Below are 20,317 nucleotides of genomic sequence, written 5' to 3' on the forward strand. Positions count from 1 at the left end.
TCCCACCGTGCTTCGGATAAGCCCGCATCACAAATAAGACAGACCTATATTTGAATCCCAAGTGTGTGCATCACATGTCTTCTCCACTCTGAGTCTGTCTTTCTTTCTTTCTTTCCTTCTTTCTTTCTTTTAACATTTATTCATTTTTGAGAGACACAGAGAGACAGAGGGAGAGCAGGGAAGGGGCAGAGAGAGAGGGAGACACAGAATGGGAAGCGGGCTCCAGGCTCTGAGCCATCAGCCCAGAGCCGGATGTGGGGCTCGAACTCGCGGACCGTGAGATCGATCGTGACCTGAGCCGAAGTCGGACACTCAACCGACTGAGCCACCCAGGCGCCTCTATGTGGTAGATATTTCTATTAGCAAAGAAGATGGTTAGAAAAACAAACCATTGTGGGGCTCCTGGGTGGGTCAGTCGGTTAAGCGTCCGACTCTTGGTTTCGGCTCAGGCCGTGATCTCACGGTTTGAGTTTGAGCCCCGCATCGAGCTCTGTGCTAACGGCGTCAAGGCTGCTTGAGATTCTCTCTTCTCTCTCTGCCCCTCCCCCAGTCCCCTGCTTGTGCTCACGTTCTCTCAAAATAAATAAATAAACGTAAAAAAAAAAAAAAAGTAAAGAAAGAAAAACAAACCATTGCAATGCAGTGTGATCAATGCAAAGGTCTTTACAGGGGTGTGGATTTCTGAGGAACCGGCCTGCGATCCATTTGTGTAATAGAACCTTAAAGAGAACCTGAAAGAGCAAGTTCTCCTTTGACTCTGGGGCAGGAACTCTGGCTGCAGAGGCGGGACTCTGTGTGATGGGCAGGTGATCCCGGAAGTTCCAGGAGCAGTGGAGCTGTGATGAAGGGTCTGGTCTGTCGGCCCAGAGTCCAGACTTCCGCTCCACCATTGACTTAGCCAAGTGAAATTAATCAATGCAGTCCCCTCTCGGAGCCTCAGTGTCCTCATCTGTAAAATACCGTCAATGATGACAGCTGGTCTGCACTGACTGCCAGCGATGTGTCGGACCTTGTTTTAAGTACTTTACCTTCATTTTAACTCTCTGAGTCTTCACATCAGCCCCCGCGAAGTAGGTGCGATTATCATATCCCCATCTTACAGATGGGCAAGGTGTGGCACAGGGAAGTTAGGTCACTCTCTAGTCAGTGGCTGAGACAGGTTTTAATTTTTTTTTTAATGTTTGTTTATTTGAGAGAGAGAGAGAGAGAGAGAGAGAGAGACAGAGTGCAAGCTGGGGAGGGACAGAGAAAGAGGGAGACACAGAATCCGAAGCAGGCTCCAGGCTCTGAGCTGTCAGCACAGAGCCCGATGTGGGGCTTGAACTCAAAAACTGCTAGATCATGACCTGAGCCGAAGTCAGACACTTAACCGACTGAGCCACCCAGGTGCCCCAGGAGACAGGGTTTTTTTTTGTTTGTTTGTTTTCTGTTTTATTTTTTTTATGTTTGTTTATTTTTGAGGGGAGCGGGGCAGGAGGGGCAGAAAAGCAGGCTCCAGGCTCTGAGCTGTCAGCACAGAGCCCAACATGGGGCTGGAACCCACGAACCACAAGATCATGACCTGAGCCGAAGTTGGATGCTTAACAGACTGAGAGCCACCAGGCCCCCTGAGACGGGTTTTAAACCCAGGCAGTCAGGGTCCTTGGCCAGTGGCCCTGCTTTAGGGACTTGGAGGCGGCAGAAGGGGCCTCACTGCATGGTGTAGGAGGAGAGTGAGCCTTGGCTCCATGGCCTTGGGCAAGCTTCCGTGAGCTTCCATTTCCTTGTCTAGAAAATGGGAGGATAAGGGCTTTGTATCAGTTACCTACTGCTGTGTAACAAACCACTCCAAAGTGTTAGCGGCTTGAAGCAACATGCATTATTTCGCTCATGACTGGGGGGCTAACTTGGCTGTGGGTTTGCTCTTGCAGCTGTGGCCGGATGAAAGGTTGATCATGGCTGGATGGTCTAGGATGTCCTCACTCGTATGTCTGGAGGTTGGTGGCTGCTGGCTGGGGTGACGGGATGTGTCTGGGTCATGCGACTGTCATCATCCAGCAGGCTAACTTCGTCTTCCTGGGCTTTTCATGTGGTGGCTGGGATCCAAGTAGAGCAAGAGAGGGTAAGCTCCCCACACAAACAGTTCACAGGTCTTTGCATGTGTCATGTTTGTTCACGTCCCATTGGCCAAAGCCAGTCCCAAGGTCAAGGCCTGAGTCAGCGTGGAGAGCGACTCCACAGGGCATGGCTAGGGGAAGGAGGAGAGTTGATAATCATTTTTACAATCTCACCTCAGCCTCCCTGGCGGGGATATTGGGAAGAACAAATGAGAAATGATACGGTTCTCAGTAGTAATGAACTTAACAGAAATCACTTATTGGCGTCCAGTAGGGGCTCAAAACAAGCTGAGTGAATAATCCTCACTTTCCAGGTGAGGGAACTGTTGTTCAAAGACATGAATAACTTGCCTAGCATCACACAGCTAATTCTTTTTTTTTTTTTTTTTAATTTTTTTTTTTTTAATGTTTATTTATTTTTGAGACAGAGAGAGACAGAGCATGAATGGGGGAGGGGCAGAGAGAGAGGGAGACACAGAATCGGAAGCAGGCTCCAGGCTCTGAGCCATCAGCCCAGAGCCCGACTCGGGGCTCGAACTCACGGAGCGTGAGATCGTGACCTGAGCCGAAGTCGGACGCTTAACCGACTGAGCCACCCAGGCGCCCCAACAGCTAATTCTTGAAACAGCTGGACTCTGAACCCAGGGCTGCCTGATTCCAAAGCTCACGTTCATAGCCATCCCTCCTGCTGTTTTCCCAGCACACGTATTTCAGTTCGAATATGAATAGGGACCAATAGAAGCCCCTCTCTGGGTTACAAACCCGGTTTCTCCTGCCCTGACTTGAAGGTCTGGCCTCATCTGAAAGAAGCCAGCCGACTACTGCTTGTTGTCTGTAGTAGTCTGGGACTGGGGGTGCAGTTGAGTCTGGCGCAAAGCAGAAACCGGAGAGCATTTGCTGGAATAAAAGATATTGCCACGTCTTCCCATCCTAAGAACTTGTGAATGCATGCAGACCCAGAGACAGAGAGAGAGAGAGAGAGAGAGCCACTTCGGTCCCCACATTGCAAACAATACCTTCCTGCCACCAAGTTTTGGTGTACAAAGCATCTGTGTCTTAGAGGGGTGTTCTCCCGTTGGAACTCTCCTCTGGGAAAAGCCATTTTCTCACCTCTCCAGAAAAGGAGGTGGCACTTCCTTGGGGAGAGAACAGATGATCTTATACCCAGCTTTTCTGCTGGGAAAGGCAACGGCTGGTGGGGGCTATGGTCAAAACCTGTAAAGGAAAAAGGGAACATATTCCAAACCACCGGAGAGGAGCTCATGTGCCGCCCTCCGCCCCCCCCCCCCCCCTGCAAGGGTCCAAGACTGGTGTGATTTATCCTGGTGTGTTCAGGCATTTCTGACTCTCCAGGAGAGCATCATGTCTCTGAGGTCCCAAGTGTAGCCCCGAAGCTGGAGAGTAGGAACACGTGGGCCCGTTCAACTGGTTTCTTTGCTTTTGCTTATCTCTGAAAGTTTCCGTCATAAACAAACAAGGGTAACTCAGCAATTTGGAAAGACAGGCTGGGGGGGGGGGAGAATGCAGACTCTGAAGTCAGAGACATGCAAGATGGAGCCATATCATTTCAAGTTGCTTCCCCTCCTGAAGCCTCAGTTTCCTCTTCTGTAAAATGGGCATGGCAATAGGCCCTTTCTCCTAGGATTGCTGTGATGATTGAATGAGATCTTTCCTGTGAAACCCCTGGCCCAGTAAGACTTAGTAAAGCTCCGTATGTCTGAGCCCCGGTCTCTCAGCCTGGCTACCGATGACATCTGAGACCTAATACTTCTTTTGTCGTCGGTGAGATGGAGGCCGCCTCGTACATTGTTTCTAGCAGCATCCCTGGCCTCTACTCCCTAGATGCCGGTTGCACTGTCCAAGTCATGACAACCAAAAATGCCTCCAGACATTGTCCAATGTCCCCTTGGCGACAGACATGGGAAGTATGATTGCCCTCAGTTGAGGAAGCATTGGTCTAAGCCTTTATCGTTGTTATTAATTAACAAATTAACAATAATCTCCTTTTCACGTGAGGCTGAGGCATCTGACTTGTGAGGGGAGCAAAAGCCAAGTTAGACTTTGGAAGCTGTTGCTCACACTGCTGTAGGTGGTACAGGCAATTGGAAAGCTGATGATCTCAATGAGATTTACTTACCTGGGTGAGCGAGTAGTCTTTGTACCGAGGTTCGTATCTGAATTCTGAAAAATCTTCACAGGTGCCTGGGGGTCTTGACAGGACACCTTGAATTTATAGAATTCCTTCACCCTCTTCAAAGAGGGGACATGTCAAAATTTCCAACCATCGAATGCCCCTTGCAGAAAAGTGAGAAAACACAGAACAGGAAATAGGAAAAGGAAACTCACTCGTAACTCGAATCCTGTCACTCAGAGATAATTTGTATTATTGTGTGCGTGTGTGTTTATAGAAATGGGACATAGAAATGGGCAACCAATCTTCTTCCACTAAATTCTTTTCTATCTCCTGCTTAAAAACCCGTGGCTCCCAGTGGACTGAGAAGAGCCAGGCTTCACAAGGGGGAAAGGCTGAAGCCATAGTCCATAGTTTGTGGCAAACCCGTCCTTTGCAGGTGTTACTTGGGCATGTGGTTGGATTCCGGGAAGTCACATTTGCCTCTAGGATGAGGCACAGACACTTTTGGCCGCTGTTCATTCTTTCCAGGGCCTGACCTCAGTCTGTCTTTCTGGCCACATCCCTCACCTATAGTGTTCGGTCCGATTACTACACTGGAATGCGTTTGCCCATCCACTCTTCTTGTTTTCATCCAGGGTTGTTTCCATACCAAACAGCAACAAATGTCCTTACGCACTGCAACTGACCCTCGTTATTGTAGACTCTGTACTTGCAAATTCAACTACTTGTTACGATTTATTTGCAGCCCCTGCTTTTGTAGTCATTCGGGGGCACGTGCACACAGCAGAGAAAATGTTACTCATCCCAGCTGAGATGGAAGGAGGCAATGCTCTGCCTTATTTTAGCTCTCCTAATGTAAAAAAAAAGTGTTCTTTCACCGTATATTTAGCATTTGTGTGCATTTGGGCCATGATTGGCTATTTAAAATGGCCCCCAACTGTAGTGCTAATGTGTGGTCTGAGATTGGGAAGTGCAAGGAGGTGGGCGATGTGCCTTAGGGAGAAAATGCATGTGTTAGATAAGCTTTGTTCAGGCCTGAGTTATAGTGCTATTGGCTGTAAGTTCAATGTTAATGAATCAACTATATAAATATACATTAATTAACAACGTATATATTAAACAAGGTGTCTTATTATCTTTTTAAATTATATATATATATATTTGTAATGTTTATTTATTATTTTTGAGACAGAGAGAGAGAGAGATGGAACACAAGTAGGGGAGGGGCAGAGAGAGGGAGAAGCAGGCTCCAGGCTCTGAGCTGTCAGCGTAGAGCCCGCCGAGGGGCTCAAACTCACGGACCACGAGATTGTGACCTGAGCTGAAGTCAGACGCTTAACTGACTGAGCTGCGGAATAAGCCCCATTTTGTTATTACCATTTTTTAAAGTCATCTCTATGCCCAGTGTGGAGCTTGAATTTACAACTCTGAGATCAGGAGTCACATGCTCTACCAACCGAGTCAGCCAGGTGTCCCTAAAAAAAGGTGTCTTTAAACAGAAACACACATAAAACAAGGTTATATAGTCACTGGTTGATGAAATTGTTGTGACCGGAAGCCTGTTGGAACCGAGCCCTATATTTCCCCTAGGTGCAAGGATCTGGTATTCAATGTTTGTGGTGACTTCATTATAGAATAGAACAACAGTGAAAAATGAGAATTAACTGTATCTTTGCGTGTAACCATGATTATTGCCTCAGGATAAATTTCTGAGAATGGAATTATGAGCTAACATAGAATAGCCCTTCTGAGTTCTTTCGAGGTTGTATCAGTCACCTCCTATTATGTAACAAACCTCAGTTTCCTCTGTAAAATGGAGATTTACAAAAAAACACATTATTTTCCATCAGCTTAGACTGAAGATTCCTTGAGTTAGAATCTGGCAAATTGGTAACACTGGGCCTGGTGAGCAGTGAGTACCAGTTCTGTTATAATATTTATTTGTAGTAAGTATCTGTGGCAGGTGCTCTAACAAACAGAATCTCAGGTCAGCATCATTTTTCCCCATTGAAGAGATAAAGGACCTGAGACGTCGAGAAGGTGGCATGGTTCACCCAAAATCACAGAACCAGGACCGGTGGCAGGGCCAATCATGACACCAGGGTTTCTACCATCAGCTCAGTCCATCAGAGCCATCAGGCATGGACTCAGCCCCCAGCATGTGCTGGGCCCTGGGCCAAGTGCGCGAAATGCGTTTTCTTGTGGATGTTCCCACGTCGCGAGGTGGTGTCAGACGAGGCTGAGTAGGGGGTGGAGTAGGGACTTTCATCCCCACTGGGTAGACATGAAGACTTCGCCCATTGGTGTCAGTGGAGACCACAGGAGAAGTCTGGATTTCCACCCCCACTGAGGAAGTGATGTGTTCATCTCTCTCCTCCAGGGTGGCATCAGAGGAAGCATAATAGAGAGTCAGGACTTTACCACTGTCTGATACAGTCCTAAACGTATGTAGAGGGAATCTTTAAGACAGTTATATGATAAACAAAGGAGACATAAAGGGAAATGAGTTTGCTAGACTTGACTTGAACTGGTGAAATGACACCAGTAGACTGTGAACATGATATAGGCTTAGCCTATCTATAATGTAATACTTAGAGCCACCACTCAAAAAGCTATACAAAGAGATACACTCAAAACCACTAGAGATAAATCGAAGTGGAATTCTAAAAAAATGTTCAAGGAACCCATGAGAAAGCAGGAAACAGAGAACAAGACAAATGAAAAGTAGAACAAGCATAAATCACAAAACAATATGTCAGATCAAGCTTTAACAAATCAACAATTACTTTAAATGTAAAGGGTCTAAATACACTAATTAAAAGATAGAGATTGGGAGAGTGGATCAAAACGCACTTCAAATATGTCAATATAAGCAGGTTGAAAGTACAACGATGGAAAAAAAAGATATATTATGGAAGCATTAATCAAAAGAATTCAAGAGTGGCCATGTTAATATTAGCTAAAGTGTATTTCGGAGCAAAGAAAACTACCAGGCAGAGAGGAACATTTATAATGATAAAAAGGCAATCCACCAAGAAGACCTAGTAATCCTACATGTGTATACAGCAAACATCAGAGCTGCAGAATATATGAAGCAAAAAACAAAACTGAAAGGAGAAATGGACAAATCCATTCTTGTAGTTTAATATTTCAACACTCCTTTTTCAACAACTGAAAGAACAACTTGACAAAAAAATTGGTATTTTTTGGTCAATAGCAAAGACGCTATTAACCAACAGGATCTGATTGACATTTGTAGAACACTCTGTTGAACAACAGCATACACATTCTTTTCAAGTACCCGCTGAACATATACCAACATAGGCTATATCCTGGGCCATTCAAAAGGAACTTCAACAAATTTAAAACAATTAAAGAAATCGTACAATGTGTTCTCTGACCATGAGGAAATCAAATTAGAAAAGAATAGCAGAGACATAACAGGATAATCTCCAAACACTTTGAAACTAAACAACACACTTATAAATAATTCATGAGTCAAAGAGGCAGTCTCCAGGGACATTTAAACATACATTGAACTGAATGAAAACAACAATGCAAACATCAAAATGTGTGTCACACAAGCTAAAGCAGTACTGAGAAAGAATTATATAGTATTATATATTATATAGTATTAGCTAAAGTCTCACAGCAGTAATCTAAGCTCCCACATCAAGCACCTAGAACAGGAAGTGCAAAATAAATCCAAAGCAAGAAGAAGGAAGGAAATAATAAAGGGCACAAATCAATTAAACTGAAAATAGAAAGACAATAGCGAAAATCAACGAAACAAAGAGCAGTTCTTTGGAAGAATAGGTAAAAGTGACAAATCTCTAAGAATGATCAAGAAAACAAGACAAAAAGAAGTCACAACTAACCAGTATCAGGATGAAACAGGAACTATCACTACAAACCCTGTGGACATCAAAAGATAAGAACATTCTACAAACAACTCTATACACATACATCTGACCACTTAAAGGAAATGGGCCAATACCTTAAAAAGCACAAACTATCTTAAGTCACTCAGTAGGGAACAATTTGAAGAACAATATAGCTATTAAGGAAGGTTAATTTGCAATTTAACAGCTCCCCCTCAGAAAAAGTCTCTAGATCCATATGGTTTCACTAGAAAAGCCTAGCAAACATTTAAAGAATTAATAGCAATCTACACAATCTCTTTCAGAAAATAGAAGAGAAGGAAACACATCCCACCTCATTTAATTAAGGCAGTGTTATTCTGATATCAAAATCAGGCAGAGAGTACCAAAAAAAACTATAGACCCATATCCCTCATTAGTTTAGAAAAAAACATACTTAAAAATGCATTAGCAAAGAGAATTCAGCAACATATAAAAAGAATTATACACCATGACCAAGTGGAATTTATTCCAGGCTTATAAGGCTGGCTCAATATTCAAAAATCAACCAGTCTAACTTCCCTTATTAATAGGCTAAACCAAAAAAATCATATGGTCATATCATTTGATGTAGAAAAATATTTGACAATATTCAACAGCTATTCATGATTAAAACTCTTTTAAAAATAAGAATAAAGGGGAAACTTTCACAACTTGATAAAGAGTATAGCTAACCTCATAGTTAATGATGAAAGACTGAATGCTTCCCCCCTAAAGTCAAGAAAAAGGCATGGATGTTTGCTCTCACTATTTACTCAACACAGTACTGGAGGTTCTAGCCAGTGCAATAAGGCAAGAAAAGGCATACAGATCAGAAAGGAAGAAACAAAACTATCCCTATTTATGCATAACATGATTGTCTACATAGAAAATCCCAAGAAATCTAAAAAATACCTCCTGGAACTAATCAGTGAGTTCAAGAAGTTTGCAAGAGGTGTGCCTGGGTGGCTCGGTTGAGTATCTGACTCTTGATCTCAGGCCAGGTCATGATCCCAGGGTCGTGGGATTGAGCCCTGCATTGGGCTCTGCGTGGAACCTACTTAAGATGCTCTCTCTCTTTCCCTCTGCCCCTCCCCCCACTCACAGCCCCCCACCCCCAAACATAAGAAAAATAAATTTTTAAAAATTAAAAAGAGAAGGTTGCAGGATGCAAGTTAAACATACAAACAAATTAATTATATTTCAATATACTTCCGAGGAACTCACAGACACTGAAATTTAAAAATACAATGCTATTTACAATTAAAAAAAAATTACTTAGGTGTGAATCTCACAAAACATGTATAGGGCTTATCTACTGAAGCAGACAACACAATGAAAGAAATCAAATAAGCAGACCTATGATGTTATGGATTAGAAAACAGCACAATAAAGCTACTGTCACTTCTCCCCAAACTGATATACAGGTTTAACACAATTCCTATAAAACCTCAGGAAGACGTTTTTGCAGATATAAACAAGATTATTCTAAAATTTATGTGGAAAAGCAATGAAGTTAGAATAACTAAAACATTTCTTAAAAAGGGAAAAAAGTGGACAGAAACAGTGTACCCAATCTCATGATTTATTATATAACTTCAATAATCATGACTGTGTGTTAATGGCAGAAGATAGATAAATAGATCAATGCAAGAAATAGAGAACCCATATATAGGCCCACATAAATATGCCCGATGGATATCTGACAAAGGTGCAAAATTAAAAGTCAATGGAGGAAAGATAGCAATTCCAAAAAATGATACTAGAGCAATTGTACAATTGTTGGCCAAAAAAAAAAAAAAAAAAAAATTTAACCTCAGGGCCCTGGGTGGTTCAGTTGGTTAAGCAGGTTAAGCATCAGACTCTTGATTTCAGCTCAGGTCATGATCTTGCAGTCTCGAGATCAAGCCCCACATTGGGCTCTGCACTGACAGTGCAGAGGCTGCTTGGGATTCTTTCTCTCCCTGTCTCTTTGCCCCTCCCCTGTGTCCTCTACCTCTCTCTCTCTCTCTCTCTCTCTCTCTCTCTCTCTCTCTCAATAAACATTAACACACACACCCCCAAATTAACCTCAACCTAAGTCTCAAACTTTATACAAAAATTAATTCAACAAAGGGACTCCTGGTTGACTCAGTTGAAAGAGCATGTGATTCTTCATCTTGGGGCTGTGAGTTCCAACCCCACGTTGGGTATAGAGATTACTAAAAAAAAAAAAAAAAAAAAAAAAAAAAAGATAAACTTAAACAACAGTGCAATATGGATCACAGACTTCTTAGATTTAATACCAAAAGCATAATCTAAAAAAGAAAAATTGATGTGCCTGGTGGCTCAGTCGGTTAAGCATCTGACTCTTGATTTCAACTCAGGTCATGATCTCATGGTTGTTAGATCAAGCCCCACCTTGGGCTCCAAGCTAAGCAAGGAGCTTGCTTAAGATTCTCTCTCTCCCTCTTCCTCTGCCTCTCCCCTGCTCACATTCTCTCTGTCTCTCTCAAAATAAATAAATAAATAACTATTTTTTTAAAGGAAAACCGACAAACTGAATAAAATTAAAAACATTCTCTTTGTGAGAGACTACATTAAGAGGATGAAAAACCACTACATAATAGGAGATACTTTTGGAAACCACATAGCCGACAGAGGACTAGTACGTAGAATATATAAAGAACTCTCAAACTCAAAAATCAAAATGACAAATGGTTCAATAAAAAAAAATGGGCAGAAGACATGAAGAGATGGCAAATAACCATAGGAAAAGATTTCAACATGTTTAGCCATCAGAGAAATGCAAATTAAAACCACAATAAGATATCACTATTTACCTATCAGAATGGCTAAAAAATAATAATGACAACACCAAATGCTGGTGAAGATGCAGAGAAACTGGATCACTTATGACTCACTGGTTGATAGGGATGTAAATGGTACAGTGACACCAGCGAATAGTTTGTCAGTTTCTTAAAATACTAAACATACAATTACCATATGACCTAACCATTGTACTATGGGGAAATTATTTGTTAACAGAAAAATAAAAATGTATGTTCACACATAAATCTGTACGTGAATGTTTATAATGTTTATAGCAGCTTTTAAAATATATATATAATAAACCACTCCAGACTGGAAACAACTCTTCAAGGGCTGAATAGTTAAACTGTAGTACATCCATGCCATGGAATACCATTCAGCAATAATAAAGAACAAACTATTCACACATGCAACAACCTGGGTACATCTCTAGAAATTTAAACTGAGTGAAAAAAAGCCAATCCCATGGGGCGCCTGGGTGGCTCAGTCGACTGAGTGTCCGACTTTGGCTCAGGTCACGATCTCACAGTTCATGAGTTTGAGTCCCACTCATGCTCTCTCTCTAAAAAATAAAAAAAACCCCAAACATTAAAAAAAAAGCCAATCCCCAAAAGTTGCATTCTATGTCATTTTGTTTGTCATTCTTGAAATGGCAGAATTTGAGAAATTGAGAACAGATGAGTGGTTGCCAGGAGTTAAGGGGGGTTGGGTAGGAGTGGGTGTGGCTCTGAACAGGCAACGAGATTTTGTGGTTTTGGAAATGTTCTGTATCTTGACTGTATCAATGTCAACATCTGGGTTGTTATATTGTACTATCATTTTGCAAAATGTTACCATTGGGGGAACCAAGATAAAGGGTTCATATGATCTCTTTGTATTCTTTCTTACACCTGCATGCGAATCTACAATGATCTCAAAATGAAAAAATTAATTAAAGGGCACCTGGGTGGTTCAGCATCTGATTCTTAGTTTTGGCTCAGGTCATGATCTCACGGTTCCTAGGACAGAGCCCTGCCTTGGGCTGACAGTTCAGAGCCTGCTTGGGATTCTCTCTCTCCCTCTCTCTCTCCCCCTCCCCCACTCACGCTCTTTCTCTCTCAAAATAAAAAAACATTTTAAAAATTTTTAATTAAAAAAAAAAGGCAATCCTTCTGTGGCTGCTCAATCATTTCCAACTCCTCGTTTGCAGAAAGAAGGAGTCAAAGCGGTGAGGATCAAGATTTATCAATGTGGTGTGAATTTTAATATTCTCTGAGCTTTGTCCTCTTCTGTCACTCAATTAGGGGTTTTGCCTGCTGAGATTACTCCAGGGGTTTTCAGTCTCATTTATTTAATATTATTATTATTTGTTAATGCTTCCACAGGGCTAATTCACTCAGCTTCCAGGTTGCCCTGGCAACCCAAGACGAATGTCCCCATTGGGTACAAAGAGAAACCAGAAAAACGATGCGCTAAGGAGCCTCCAAATGTAGGTTTTACAATCCTTTCTTCTTCATACGTGAGCTGGCCCCTGTGTCATGTAGGATTTGGAATCACGCTTATTTTTCCTGATCATTAAGTTCCCTTTCATCTAGCATGTGTCTCAGGTCACTTTAGAGATCACTGGCTTTGAGAACTGGAGAAGACTCTAAAATCCAGCATCTCGGGCAGCTGGGTGGCTCAGTGGGTTAAGCGACTGACTCTTGATTGCGGCTCAGGTTACGATCTCACAGTTGGTGGGATTGAGGCCGGTGTTGGGTGCAGAGCTTCCTTGAGATTCTCTCTCTGCTTTTCTCTCTCTCTCTCTCTCTCTGCCCCTCCCCCACTCTCAAAGTACATAAATAAACATTAAAAAATAAAATAAAATCCAGCATCTCACCTGGATCCGGGTCCCTTCATGTAAGGGCTGGCTTGGGCAGAGCCAAGATTTCCTTCAGGCTCACAAAGGGACTGCTATGGTTTCTAGAACAGGGATGGGGCAGTTTTCTCCCAGGAAAGGGTTATGCAATTTTCCTGCTGTTTCTGGGAGTAGGAACTCTCACCTGACCACATTCAGGGCAGGTGTGGGGTGGGGTGGTAAAGTGACCTTGCTTCTGGCCTTGTTTCTTGTGCAAAAATCACCTCTCCCAACCCAGCGATAAAACCAGGAACTGAAACAGTCACCTGGAAGGGGAAGGTCTGGAGATCTTTCTTTCTCATTGTATTCCATGGTTGTTCTATGGTGTTATCATCTGGGGGGAATTGGTGTCCTGGGAGATTTTACTTCTAATCTAATCATTTAAAGACCCGGGATAAGTGAATCAACAAGTTTTAAACAACTGCTGTATGACAGGCAACTGTACTGGATGCTTTGCCATACCTTAATGCATTGAATCTGAACTCCTGAAATCTTCAAATCCCCTCCCTGAAGTAAGCATTTGGATGCGCCCCACTGAATAAAGAGAGTAAGACTCAGAGAAGGAAAATGACTCGCCCAAGGTCACACAACTGGTGAGTAGAGGAGTTTGAACGTAAGGCCAAGTCTGTCAGGATCTAAAGTCCCTGTTTTCTCTGTTCCTTCATGCAGCCATAGAGGCAGTTGAGTGTAAGGGCTAACTGGCAAAGGGTGCAAATTCTGCCTTTGGGGGGACGTGCGTTCTATCATTAACTCTGCCTGGCTCAAGCTGTGTGATCTGGGGCAATTCATTTAACTTTTTTTAAAGTTTATTAGTTTATTTTAGGGGGGGGGCAAAGGAGGGGCAGAGAGAGAGAATTCCAAGCAGGCTCTGCACTGTCAGCACAGAGCCCGACGTGGGGTTCAAACTCAGGAACCGTGACATCATGACCTGAGCTGAAATCAAGAGTCGGTTGCTCAAATGACTGACCCATCCAGTCCCCCCACTTCTTATTTTCTTCACCTCTATTGATGAGGATTAAGAATTGTTTTTTGTAGCCATAGGATTGTTGGGGGGGGGGATTTCAGGGGATTTTGTGCTCAAAGCACTCAGATAGTCCCTGGCACATAGAAGCGATGGAAAATGTTGGCGATAATCTGTTCCCAAAGAGTAAGCCAGCTTGTTTCCTGGTTCCTTCTCAGAGCACTGCATCAACCTTCATTTTCCCCAAGCCACTCAGAGCTCTGCTGCTATCAATGCCCTTGCTTCATTAAAAATAGGAATCCTAATAATAGCCAAGCGTTTTTGTGCATCACCAAATGCCTGGCATTGCACTAGGTGCTCTGCTATCATCATCTCTCATTTAGACGAAGTAAGTGGCCAAGTCTTGCTGCGGAAGGGATGCTCAGTCCCTCCTGTTAGTGGCTGCTTGAAGGCAAAATGAAACTCACCCCTCCACTTTGTTGAGGCACAGCAGTAGCAGCAACAGGTACCATTTGTGAAGGGCTCATCACAAGTTAGGCGCCCTACCTAATGTATTACTAAGCTCAAGGAATCCTTCCAGGGAGTGACTTCTACAGTCCCTACTTTACTGCTAAAGAAACTGAGGCCTAGAGAGGATAAGTAAGTTGCTGTTCTAGCTCTTTTGGTTCAAGGTGGACCATGATTTACATAACACACATTTCTGAGGCCAATGCCTAAAATGAAAAATCCCTCCCTGCGAATTGCAAAGATGCCTTGCTTTGTTGATTCACTTCCTCGGGTCCAGTTTCCCCAAATCTTGGTATTTCAGAGCTTGGTATTTCAGAACGGGACTCTATTAACAGGACAGCTTCACGCGAAAGATCAGGAAATTTTGGCCTGAAGAGGCGAAGGGAACTGACCTAGGACACATCGTCTGAACAGCAGCCAAGATGAGACTCGAATCCACTGCCCTTTGGCCTGGCTGGCCCAGTTATTAAGCAAACGGGTGAGGGGCTTTGGCCAGGAAAAAGAAGGGAAGGACCTTGTATCTTTTATTTCCTCATCTGCAAAATGGGGTCAAGATGGGATCTCCTTGAGTAGTGGTGTGGCCCAGTCCAGGGACAGCCACCCTGTGCTAGGAATGCGACAATGGAAAGTGCAGGGCGGGCCTGAGCGCTGGCAGTCCCCAGAAGTGGAAGTGGGAGGGGGCGATGGCAGCAAGGACAGAACTTCGGAAGCCGGAGGCGCGAGTTCGAGAATTCGGGGCGGGGCTTAGAGGTTTACGGGTTTAGATAGGCAGTGGGCGGGGCCCGTGGGATGCTGAGACTAGGGTGGCTGGCCCGTGGGTGGGGCTTTCTAGAAGCGGGGCGCGGTTTCGCGGGGCCGCTGGGCCAGTTCGGCGGCTACGAGAGGGTAGGCGGGCTTAGGGAGCCCGGGGGCCGGCTAAGGGTTTGGTTAGGGCAGTGGGCGGGGCTCAGAGGAGCTGACGTTCCGGTTTGGAGAGGCTCTGGGAACCTTTGAGGAGCTGGAAGATGTGGCCCCGCAGAGCCAAGCGGGTCAGTGGGCGGAGCTCTAAGAATGCGGCTCCCCGTTTTGAGGAGCAGTGGGCGTGGCCCTCCGGCTAGTTGACTAGTGGGCGGTGCGTGTGCTTCGGCACCACCTTCCCCCGCAGCCCACCCGCATCCCTCGGCGCGACCAGAGGGGGCGCTAAGGAGAGTGGGGCGTGGAACGAGGGGTGGGAAGCGGGCTTCCCCTCCCGGAAGTGGGCGTGGCGCTCGGCAGCCTGAGGACCCTCTGGTTGGGCGCGGCGCGGCGCGGGGGCGGGGCCTGCGTGCGGCGGCGGTGGCGGCGGTGGCTGCCCGCGCCCCTCCCCCGCGAGGCGCTCAGTGCCAGGCGGGAGGCGGCAGCGGTTGGAGGCTACGCCGGGCTTTGCAGCGGGGACTTCGGCGGCGGCGGCGGCGGCGGCGCCTCAGGCACTTCGGCCCTGGTGAGCAGCGCGCGCCGGGCGGGGCCGCTCGGGAGCGAGCCGGCGGGCCGACCGGCCCTCTCAGCATGTGCCGGCGCCGGCTGACAGGAGCCGGCGGGGCGTGGAGCAGGGCCCGGTGGAGGGGAGTGGGCTGTGGTGGGCGCGCGGGGCGCGGATCCTTGGGCCGGGGCTCCCCCGGCCGGTGTGTCTCGGGTTGCAGCCGGGGCTGCTGGCCGAGGTTCGGGACCGAACCCCTTGGCCTGGGGAGAGAGAACTGGGATCCCTTTGGGAGGCGGCTGCCCAGGGGAGGCTTTCAGGGCTCCAGACCCCTCCCGGCCGGGTGAGGAGCCGCGGGCTGAGTGGGGACGGGGCTGCCCGAGGAAGGATTTGAGGGGCTGGGGACTCGCCTGGCTGGGTGGGGCCTGGGGTGGGGAGGGGCTGCTCGGGGCCAGGGCGCCCAGCCGGGGGGCCCCCGGGCCTGGGGGCGGGGTTTGAGCCGCCCTGGGGAGCCAGTGGGTGGGGGGTTGGCCGGGGCCGGGCTCACGTGGGGCCGGGGCAAGCTGGGGCCCTGCGTGGGAGGGGTAGAGGGCGGCGGTCTGGCCCGAGGACTGCTGGCTGTGGGTGCGAGGCCAGCGCCGGGCCCTGAAGCTCTAGCTCGGGGGTCGGGAAGGGCGGGGCACGGCTGGAGCTGGAGTAACGTGGGTGGGGGGCGGCTTGGGAAGCGGACGAGCCGGGCGGTGGGAGCGGCGGGCTGGGAGGGCTGGGACTGGCGGGGGGTGGGGGGTGTTGGTCTCGAGGAAGAACGGAGCTGGCACGCTGCTTGCAGGGTCGGGGGCCAGGAGCGTCTGAGCGAACTGGGTGATTCCGAGATGTGCTCCCCCAATAGCGGAGCAGCTGGCGAGGGACGCAGTCAAAAGGAGCGAGGTGCAGGTGGGGCTCCGCTGCGCCTAAATGACTGGGGATGAGGTCAGATGTTGAGGGTGGAAATGCAGGAACCCAGCTCTCCCGCCTGTCCACACGGGCGCGTACACACCAGCTCTCCGTCTCCCAAATGCTTTGAATGTGTTGGGGGAAGTGGCAGGCTGCAAGGGAGCGCCGAGAAGAAAGGGGCTTCCTCTTGGAGGGAGGCGCTGGCCCTGCGGTCCTTTTTTGGGAGCGTTCAAAGGTTTTGTTTTTTGTTTTTTTTTTTTTTTTTTTTTTTGATCGCTGGAAAAGGAAACGTAGGCTTTACGGCATCATGGTTTAGAATCACATCCTATATTTGGCCTTAATGTAGGCTGCCCTTGTTTTGTGGTGTCCAGAGTACTTCCTCTACATGTTGGAAACGTGGGATTCAGTGTGAGAAGCAAATTGCAAGTTGTTCGTCTCCCCCAGGATAGGAAGATACAAAGGCCTTTCTTTCCTGTAAGACATTTAAACAATTGAATATAGTGCGAGGTTTTAAACTGGTGCTGGGTGGTGAATGTCTTTAGTTTCGGTAATAGTTATCACAAAATATTAGGCCCTCTTACCGCAGCCTTCCTGCCTGGGATTACGTTCTAAAACAGTACTTGTAGGGCTCTTAGTCACTCCATATAATAATGCATTTCATTGTCCTTATCTGGCAGAACTCTCTCCTGACACCAGGGCCTGCTAGAATAGACAAAAACATGATTAAGTATAAGCAGTTGCTTTGTACCGTCTGTTCATTTGTGAAGGCAAATAGATATCTGTTTATATATCTTCACTTTCTGCATTCTCTGTAAAACTGAAGAAATGGGAAAAATCTGTTTTGGACTTGATTCTGTGTATTTCAGAAAACTAACTTTAGGAAACTAATTTTCTTTTCGGAGTGGAGGTACATTTCAGAGACACGGTGTTTGGGTGTGAAGTCTACTAGTAACCCTGGGGTCTGAGAGGTTGCATAAATATGTGGAGGCAGGGAATGAAATTAAACTGGGAATTGTGTTGTAAATTAGGCCTGATGTTCAGTGTTTTGTGATAGGTGATAGTCTTGTGTACTGAGCATTGAACAAAGATTGGTATAAAAGTCGGGTACACACCTTTTTGACAAATCCAGAAGGTGCCTTTTCCGTATTTGTTTTTTATTATTTGTGGAAGGTACATTAAAGCCCGATGAATTTCTTTTTAATTTTTTAAAAATTTTTAAACTTTTTTTTTTAACGTTTATTTATTTTTGAGACAGAGACAGAGCAGGAATGGGGGAGGGTCAGAGAGAGAGGGAGACACAGAATCTGAAGCAGGCTCCAGGCTCTGAGCTGTCAGCCCAGAGTCCGACGCAGGGCTCGAACTCACGGACCGTGAGATCATGACCTGAGCTGAAGTCGGACACAACCGACGGAGCCACCCAGGCGCCCCAAGCCTGATGAATTTTAATAGACACGTACCGGTGGGCTATCACTGCACATAGTATTGAATGTGCATGGTCATCTGTTACTTTGCAGATTGTGCTAATCAGCATTTATGTCTATTAATTTATATATGGTTTAGAATTAGGTTCAGGGTGACAAATAGTAGTTTTTAAACACTTTATTTTTTTTGATTTACATTTTACGCTTAATGCACCTGTCACTTTTGGGATCCACTTCAACCATGAGGAGGAGAGTCACTCCAGTGCCTGTGAAATGGAATGTTCAAAAGGATAAATGATAAGTTCTCAGTTATGTGACTGGGAATGTGGAGATTCAGTTCTTTATAATGGCAGATTGTTTCTTAATGCTTTGATTTGTCACAAACTCGTACTTTAGAAACAGATATTGTGGGGCGCCTGGGTGGCTCAGTCGGTTAAGCGTCCGACTTCGGCTCAGGTCACGATCTCGCAGTCCGTGAGTTCGAGCCCCGCGTCGGGCTCTGGGCTGATGGCTCAGAGCCTGGAGCCTGCTTCTGATTCTGTGTCTCCCTCTCTCTGCCCCTCCCCCGTTCATGCTCTGTCTCTCTCTGTCTCAAAAATAAAAAATAAACGTTAAAAAAAAAAAAATTTTAGAAACAGATATTGTTACCTGGGCTGTTTTACCTTTGACTTTTTCAGAGGTGAAACAATAAGAAATTACGGTGCCTCTCGCATATTCAGGGTACAAATACATGTTCGTTTTTCATTTGGTGACTTCCCTATGTTATCCTGTTTCTGAGTTAAAAAAAACTGTTTTCTGACACTTCTCTGTCTTTTTCAACTTAAGATGCCTTTTCTGTATTAAAACATGGAAATCGTCATGAATATTTCAGTATGACCTAGTACCTAGAATCTTAAGTAATAGAATCTCTCTGGGTTTTCTTTGCCCTAGTTTGGATCCTTTAAAATGAGTGAGCAAGATTCTGTACTCCTTTTTGAGAGCTTGTTTGTATTTTAATAGTGCATAACAGGATCTTTTTTGTTTTATAACTGCTTTTTAAGGTAGAATTCGCATACTGTACAATTCACCTGTCTAAAGTGTACAGTTCAGTGGTTTTTATTATATTCACCCACACTTTTAGAACCTATCCATCAGTCCAGAAAGAAACTCCAGACTTATTAGTGGTCTTCCAGCCCCCCCCCGTTCTCATCCCTCCCCTGCCCTACGCAACCGCTAGCCTACTTTCTGTCACTATGAATTTGCCTGTTTTGGACATTTCATGTAAATTTCATATAAATCATTCAATACTGGTCTTTTGTGTCTGTCTTTTTAAATCATAACGTTCTCGACATTTGTGTTGTAGCCTGTATCAGTACTTTATTCTTTTCTTAATGGTCGAATAATATTCTGTTGTATGGATATACCGTGTTTTGTTGATCCATTCATCCGCTGATGCACATTTGGGTGTTTTCCCCTGTTTGGTCATTATGAATAATACCGCCGTATGAACATTCCTGTACAAGTTTCTGTGTGGGCATGTTTTCATTTCTCTTGAGAATTGCTGGGTCATACTGGTTACTCTGTGTTGAACTATGAGAGGAACTGCCAGACGCTGTTTTCCAAAGCAGCTGCATCGTTTTACAATTCCACCAGCAGTTTCTCCACATCCTTGTCACATTAGCTATTCTCGTACTTTTTGACTCTAGCCGTCCTAGCGGGTGTGAAGCAGTATCTCATTGTAGTTTTGATTTGCATTTTCTGATGGCTGAGGATGTCCTGCATCTCCTGAAGTCATCAGCAGACAACTGTATATTTTCTTTGGAGAAATCTCTCTTCAGATGTTTTTCTTTTTTTTAAACTGGGTTCTGTTTTTATTGTTATGAGTTATTTATATATTTTAGCTGATATAGTGCCTTATCAGATGTATGATGAGCAAAATGTTTCTCCAATTCCGTGAGTTGCATTTTCACTTTCCTTGATAGTGTCCTCTGAAGCACAAAATTTTGGTAACATTCAATTTATGCATAATTGAGTCAGAATTGATAACGGAGTTAAAAATTGTTTAGACCCCAAATCACCTCATCATCAGTATCTTGGTTATAGAAATTAAAAGCCAAATGTGAAAGAGTTAGGGAAAGATTTAAATTCGTTCTAGATCAGAAAGGGTTCATCAGGAACATGTCATTCCCCTGCGGAAATCCTCCGGTGGCTTCCTACCTCCTCGTCTGTGGTTAAAGTTCAGGCTTCTTCGTGGGGTTGTGGCTC

At 45.3% G+C, this 20,317-nt stretch overlaps 1 protein-coding gene across 3 annotated transcripts in view; it reads left to right on the top strand.

Moving 5' to 3' along the window:
* Positions 1-1,914: 1,914 nt before the first annotated feature.
* CORO1C (coronin 1C) overlaps positions 1,915-20,317 on the top strand; it is a 90,963-nt gene continuing 72,560 nt past the window's right edge. The window contains exon 1 of one of the 3 annotated variants that reach the window (XM_049619202.1): positions 1,915-2,101. In XM_049619202.1, coding sequence (XP_049475159.1) covers positions 2,005-2,101 — 97 coding nt within the window. In that variant the 5' untranslated portion in view covers positions 1,915-2,004. Of the gene's footprint in view, positions 2,102-15,477; positions 15,744-20,317 lie in introns of those variants that run through there. The other 2 variants (XM_049619206.1, XM_049619204.1) reach the window with 2 other exon arrangements.

This window comes from Panthera uncia, assembly GCF_023721935.1.
Source record: "Panthera uncia isolate 11264 chromosome D3 unlocalized genomic scaffold, Puncia_PCG_1.0 HiC_scaffold_8, whole genome shotgun sequence".
In the NCBI taxonomy this organism is placed as follows: domain Eukaryota; kingdom Metazoa; phylum Chordata; class Mammalia; order Carnivora; family Felidae; genus Panthera; species Panthera uncia.